General features: G+C 36.4%; 1 protein-coding gene across 6 annotated transcripts in view; it reads right to left on the bottom strand.

Annotated features, from left to right (window-relative positions):
* Positions 1-4,549: 4,549 nt before the first annotated feature.
* The window catches only part of UBE3A (ubiquitin protein ligase E3A), a 91,811-nt gene continuing 88,727 nt past the window's right edge, over positions 4,550-7,633 (bottom strand). For all 6 annotated transcript variants that reach the window (XM_047086541.1, XM_047086536.1, XM_047086539.1 and 3 more), the window contains one exon: positions 4,550-6,719. In XM_047086541.1, the coding sequence (XP_046942497.1) occupies positions 6,599-6,719 (121 nt within the window). In that variant the 3' untranslated portion in view covers positions 4,550-6,598. The remainder of the gene's footprint in view (positions 6,720-7,633) is intronic.

Genomic DNA, 7,633 nt, shown 5'->3' with positions numbered 1-7,633 from the left:
CTAAAACTATAAGACACTTACTAGAAAACAAGTGTAAATATTCATGACTTGGATTAGGAAAATTTTTTTTTTTTAAAGATATGACACTTGGGGCACCTGGGTGGTTCAGTCAGTTGAGCGACCGACTTTGGCTCAGGTCATGATCTCACGGTTTGTGAGTTCGAGCCCCGCTTCGTGCTCTATGCTGACAGCTCTGAGCCTGGAGCCTGCTTCCAATTCTGTGTCTCCCTCTCTGTCTGCCCCTCCCCCGCTCATGCTCTGTCTCTCTCTCAGAAATAAACATTAAGAAAAAAAAAAAAGATATGACACCAAAAGCACAAGTCTCAAAAGAAAAAATAGAGAATTTGGACATCACCAAAATTGAAAAATTTTTCTGCTTCAAAGAGCACCATCAAGAAAGTGAAAATACTATCCAAAGAATGGGTGAAAATATTTGCAAGTAATTTACGTGGGTAGGGACTTGCATTTAGAATAAAGAACTCAGCAATAAAAAGAACCCAATTAAAAAATGGGCAAAGGATCTGAATAAACATTTCTCCAAAGATGAACAAATGTCCAAAAAGCACATGAAAAGATGCTCAACATTATTAGTCATTAGGGAAATGTAAATCAAAACCATGAAATACTTCATTCCCACTAGGATGGCTAGAATCAAAATGTCAATAATAAGTGTTGGCCAGGATATAGAGAAATTGGAACTCTTACACACAGTTGGTGGAAATAGTTAACAGCCACTTTGGAAAGGTTTGATACTTCCTTGAGAGGAGTAGGCATATGACTCCGCAATTCACTCCTATGTACATAACCAAGGGAAATAAAAACTTAGGTCCACATAAAAACCTGTACACAAATGTTCATAGTAGTAGTATTTATAAGAGCCATAAAGCAGAAATAACACAAATATCCATCAAATGAATGACCAAAATATGGCATATAAATACAATGAAATATTCAGCCATAGAAAGAAATGAAGTACTGATACATGCTGCAACATAGATGCACCTTGAAAACATTGTTCTAAGTGGGAAAAAAAGTCATATACAAAGGCCACATATTGCACGATTCCATTGACATGAAATGTCCCAAGTAGGCAAATCTATAGACAGAAAGATTGGCGGTTACCAGGGGCTTTGGTGGGAGGTGGTGGGTGGGTGTGGGATTGGGGAAGTAGTGAGGGGAGAATAAACAGCCACTCTAATGGGTACAGGAATTTTATTTTTTTTACAGTGATAAAAATGCTTTGTATAAAATGGTGATAGTTGCACAATTTTGTGAATATTCTAAAAGCAACTAATTGCGCACATTAAAATGGTGAATTTTATTGGATGAGGGAGGGTCAACTCTTGCCAAAGAAATCTTCACTATAAATTATCTTCAACTTCTCCATGGACTCTGCTCTTAATTGGCAACTATTGAGAATCTCAGTCTCTCAGGATGTTTTGCATAAGGCTGTCTAGCATCTGTTATCTCAACTTTGCTGAATCCTGATAACCAGCAATGAGGTAAGCTTGGATATCAGAATCCAAGCTGAGGGCAGGACAGGGCCAGGACTAAGAACCAGTCATTTGACTCTGAAGGCTGCACCCTCAACAGCTGTGTACCTTTACCAGTCACATGCTTATCCCATTTTCTATGGTTTCTTAAAGACCAGAAGATAGCTAGGATAATTATTCCACATCCTGCTCAAATGCACTTAAGAATCCTGACTTGATGGTTGACTTGTAGTAATGGTTATGAGGTTCTGGGAAAAACAGGCATTCATCGTGGTGCTTCATTTAGAATAAATGCATAGTATTTGGCAGATTGCTCCTTGATACACATGAGGAGCTGGCAACAAACAGTGGGATGATGTAATGCCTGCCTCCATCTCCACTGGGAAAGGAATGTGGCCACAGCAAGGCTGCACAGAGGCTTCTCGTTGTCAGAGCACATCCAAAGGGCAGGGCTGGGAAAGTCCCATATTCTTGCTCTCAAGGAATCTGTCCTTTTCATCCTCCCCCTCTCACTAATTTATCTTTCCATGAGTCGAAACACAGCCAGTGATTCTGGGGAGACACTGCCCCAAGGAGAAAGTCCTTCAGTCACAAAACATTAAAATATTCAAAAATAAAAAAAAACTTTTATTTTTAATGTTTATTTATTTTCGAGAGTCAGAGCGTGAGCGGGGTGGGGGCAGAGAGGGAGACACAGAACCTGAAGCAGGCTCCAAGCTGTCAGCACAGAACCCGACGTGGGGCTCAAACTCAACGAACGATGAGATCATGACCTGGCCGAAGTAGGAGGCTCAACTGACTGAGCCACCCAGGCACCCCTAAAAAAGCCTTTTTTTGGGGGGAGAAGTGTGGGAAGACAAGGAGGCAGAGGCCACCTTTAGTGAAAAAACAGGAAGCTACATTGAACATTCTATTGCATGCTGAGTCATTTTCAATCATTCACATAGTGACAAGCTGGTGGAGAGATGATAAAAAACAAAACAAAACCCCATAACCTTTACCATGAATTGGCACACATTCTAGGTAATGGTTATGGGGGGAAAATTCCATTCACCCCTCACTGTTCAAAAAAGAAATGTGCCCCACCATGCTGTGCTACCATGAAAGCGTGGGCTGCTGTGAGGTCACATGAGCACTTTGGGGGTCAATGAAGTTTTTATGGGTGAGGTACTTTTTAAATTTTGGTTTTGAAGGGTATTTGAGAAATATAAAAATGATTAGGCACAAATGTAGATGCTGGGTGGGGATGCAGGGAGAGAAGTGCCCATAATAGAAGGCAAAAGTGGAAAAGTATGTGGGGCTCAGTCTATGGAGGGTTTTAGACACCAAGCTTGAGGAATATTTCTAATGGGAATAAATTTTGAGGCAGAAGTTATTTAAATAAGCAAAACTGCATTTTAGCAGAATGAAAAAGACTGGAAGAGGTTACAGTCAGGGTGGCTAGTTAGAAAGCTACCAAGAACAACCAGGTGATTCAATGGACCAGGACCTGAAAGGAAGTAGGATGGAGGAATGAACAGCTGGGAAGATTGGAGGGAAAAGAGCAGATACAAGCTGTGACAACTGAGGGATGAAGGATTTTGGTGACTGGGTTGAAAGTGACCCTTTAAAGGGAGAAACAATAGGTAGAGATGCAAGATTAAGTTTTGGTATTGACTTTGAGATGCCAGAAAGATATCCTGGGGCTAGGGTCTGAACAGAAAATAGGGATTTAGGCAAGAATCTTAAGGAGTCGTTGAGGTTGACCAGAGAGAATTGGGCAAGACAAGAACTTTAATTATAGTATCCATCCAAGATCTGGACAGTATACATCCAACCAAAAAAAGGAACCAAGTAGGCAAATTAAGTTCAAGTTGTTGGCAAGATTAGAGCCCTTACTGGCAATTCAGGTTATGAGCATTCTTCAGGACAGCATTTTCAGTAGGACAGAAATGGATTAGCAGCATTTCTCACAGACATTTGCATTAAAATCTTTTAGTTTTTTGTTTTTGTTTTTGTTTTTTTTTTTTTTAACAAAAGCCAATCTACTGGATTTGAACAGGGAAGAGGAAAAAGCTTTGGGACTTTGCATTTGACACTCTGTCCTCCCCAGGAAATTCTTTATAGACTAATGACACTGAGTAGAGGAAGACAAGAGGGAGTAAAATAGAAGCTTGTTTTTGAATTCTTTGGTGGCTCAGGGAAGGGGTGGGAGGGGTAGAGATGTTCCTTAAGAAGCTATGGAAGGTAAAAAAGGTGGTAAGGTAAAAAAAAAAAGATAGATTAGATAGATGACAGGATGGATAGATAGATAGCAAGGGGATCAAGACTACAAATAGAGTAGCCTCAGGAAAACAGTCCTTCCTGTAACAGACTATGAAACTGAGAAAAATCCCAAAGGGGCTTAAAACCCCAGCACAGTTGTGTTCTTAAAGGAAAGGGAATGACATTGCTAGGTCACAACTATGAATGAATAACATCAGCAGTTCAGTTTGAAGCCTCATTTTCAAGTTGTTTTTTGTTTGGATATTTATCTTTCCTACACAAGTTTGTATCCCCAAATGAGGCTACGGAAGTTGTAATTGTATTTTATCACACAATTAACCACAACCCAGGAAAGTAGTATATAGTATAGGGTCAGGAAATCTAACTCATTTGCTGAAGCTGCCAGGCTCCGGGAAAATTTGGCTTCAAGTTGTATTTTTATATTGCATGTTTGGAATTTTCTAAAATAATAAAATATTAAACACAAAGTTTCCATTTGGAAATTTCATTATTTTAGTTTATGGTTCATTTTGTCCCAGAACTTCTTGGGAGACTGTAGGCTGATTGACAGATAACCAAAATATGTAAGAGTGTCCAGGCAAAAATGTGCTTTAATAATATGACATTTGGGGTAGAGTAAGTAGTCATTAGTCAAAATTTCTGTTTTCCTCTTCCTTGAGATATTGTTCAGTGGCATTCTGGTAAACAGTAGTGAACAGGAGGCAATGATAAGAAGTGGTAACATGCCCAGGATAATTATTAAGCAAGTGAGAGAGGCTACTATGGACAACCAATGACTTTTTCTCTTAGAATATTTTTAAGGGTAGGTTTATTTTGAACTGTTTGTTAAAAGTCTATTTGATGTGAATTCTATATCTGATAACCTATACTCAATTACCATTCACAGACTTCATACAGATATATTAATACAATTGTAGAACTTCAATACTGTGATAATAGAATTTGAGAACTGAAGAGCACACATTTCTTCACAAATTTATTATAAAATGCCCCCAGAGTATTTTATTTCTCTCCTTCTCACTTTCATTATACACAAGCACATGGATGAGACACTCTTTAAGATAACTGTAGTAGCATGAGAGTCCCTTGCATCAAGGTAGTGTACATACCTTAACAGTGTTCTAAAGGCTGGCCCAGAAAAAAACAAAAAACAAAAACGTTACCTTATCACAAGATGGAAAGCATTATTTTCTTTTTCCACTAAATTATGATGAAAAATGTTACTGCTTTATTTAGCAATATGGTACATAACAGATGTGTTTCAATTACTAAAATAATTAAAATAATCCTCAAAGACATCCTTTTTCCCCTCCAGTGATTTGAAAAGCTGTATTTTTCCTGTCAATTGCAAACAAATCATCAGCTGATCGTAGTCTGTTAAAACAATCATCAAAGCACAAGCTCAGCACATTAGCTGTATGTAGCTTGTAGTAAAAGGATATATCAATATGTTTCTCCTTAGTTAAAAATACATAATCCTTTTATTTTATATTGCAATAAAACAAATTAACACCACAGACACATAAGACTAGAAAGGGGAAACTACTTACTTCTGAACTTCCAGTAATTTAAACGTATTTGTACTTTTCCATAGTACATGAAAGTAATATTTAACACTTACTTTTTGAAGTAAAACTTAATCTTTGGGGATATACAATGTAGATAGGACTTAAGAGTAATAGTTCCATTCATTTCCAGGTCTGCTTAATGTATGATTAGGTAAAACAAGGCACAATAGCCATCCTTTCCATTATGTTGCAACACTGATCATGTGCCTTGATAAAATGGCTGATTAGACAAGATGATGGCAACATGAAGGGAAGACTTTGGATTGTCTATTTAAAATGCAGGTAATAAGTAATTAATAAAAAATTTATTTTAAGTGCACTTTCACATGCTTTGAGTTTATAATAAACAACAAACTTCCTAACTTTCTTGCAACAGGCTTGACTACCATTTCTTTTGGCCAAATGCACTTTTCCCCAGTAAACTTAAAACAACAACAATAACAACAACAACAACAACAACAACAACAACAACAAAATAATCCCTGTCCTTTCATATACTAAGAAAGAGGATTGGCTACTGAAACAGTTCATTGCAAGACACATGAAGACGACATACTGTGGCATGAGTTGTTTTTAATTTGTTGTGCTGTTTCTAAAGTAAAGTTCTGAGGGCTGCAGTTAAAACATTCCAAGTTCTCCCTTCCATCTTTATTGATTTCAAGATTTTGCACAGAAAACTCTTTGGGGACTAGAACAGCAGCAATTGCATCACACTGTTTTCAAGACTTCAAGTTTCAAAGCAAATTGTTTAAAAAAAAAAAAAAAAAAAAAGCACAGTTCCTGATTTGAGTTAGATACAGGGACAAAATAGCACATACTTGAAGGTTACACAGTCTACAAATGGTGGTAATATTTTCCTTGGGAGAGTAGTTTTGTTGGTATATATTTTTTAAATACTCAAAAAGGCTCAACCTCAAGCAGTAATAAACACAAGCAAAAGTGATTTAACCCTTAAAATAAATATTCAGAAAAACCTCTCTGTACATACAAGTGAAAGAATAAGTAACACTTTCACACCAAAAAAAAAAAAATAATAATAATAATAAAGGATTTGTTCATATAAGTAGCTGAAATCTGCTGTTCCAGCCCATATATCCCCAATAAAGAAGGGAGGCACAGACATAGGTGACTACTGTGGTTCACTATCTTACAGCCTTTTTGTACTGGGACACTATCACCACCAATTTTATCCCTCTTGTTATATGTATTAAAATTTTAAATTTCCTTTTTTTTTCTTTTTTCATTTTTTTCTTCTTCTTCTTTTTTTTTTTTTTACAGCATGCCAAATCCTTTGGCATAAGTGATGGCCTTCAACAATCTTTCTTTAAGTTTTTCTTTGCTTGAATATTCCGGCAGTAAAAGGACATTAAAGCAAGTATGAGATGTAGGTAACCTAAAGAGAGAGGAGGGGAAAAGGTAGGAAAATAAATCATGGAGAATACGCCCAGTACTAAATGATCCTACTTTTAGATGGTATATATAGTTGAGATGGTTTGCAATGCAGACTATACATTAATGCAACTCACAAAGATAAACTTTTTGCTTTTCCTGTGCAACTGCCAAGTATCAGTTCATTCAATACTAATGCTGCTGCTGCTGCTGACTGATGATAACACTGCATTCACTAAGCTATTATGACATCCCAGATATTGTTTTAGGTATTTAACTGTTATATCTAAACTAAATCTTCTCACAATAAACCTACAGAGGAAGTATTATCCCCACTACAGAGCCGACATTACTGAGAAGTTACTCTAAAATGGAGATAATATTCAAACCCAGTCAACCCAGTTTTCAAGATTTCAAAGTCTGTGTTCTTTAATGCTAATCAGAAATATTCTTGGCCATATGACTACATCAATGACTTGTAACAAATATAAGTAAATTAACGTTAAAGCCATCATACAGCAAATAATGTGGACTACTAATAGAAATTTTTCTATACGTTTAAACCCTTAAATAGGTTACTGTATGTATAATTCTTATTCAAAAAAAATGTTAACTTCTATAATGAAGAGAGAATAAAATCAAATGTCAAGATTATGAAATTGGATTCAAATGTCAACATTATGAAATCTAGTGCCGAACAATTTTCTTAGCCTCAACTTAACCATCCTAAATAGATTACATAATATGGGTGTTCAATTAAAAAACTGTGAAATTAAAAGCTGAATGATTCGTAACAATATGTAAAATTCCAAATCAAGTGAGCCCTGTAATAATTTTGAACTAGGCCACTGTTTTAAAAATTTCCTCAAACAGTAACAGCAAAATATTCTCTGAACTAATGTTTCATGTGATTTGGAG

This window comes from Lynx rufus, unplaced genomic scaffold, assembly GCF_022079265.1.
Source record: "Lynx rufus isolate CCGP_SWC_20201006 ecotype Redwood Valley unplaced genomic scaffold, mLynRuf1.p SCAF_21, whole genome shotgun sequence".
NCBI lineage: Eukaryota > Metazoa > Chordata > Mammalia > Carnivora > Felidae > Lynx > Lynx rufus.
Note: the sequence above shows the minus strand (reverse complement) of the source record. Positions and strands in the feature narration are given on the sequence as shown.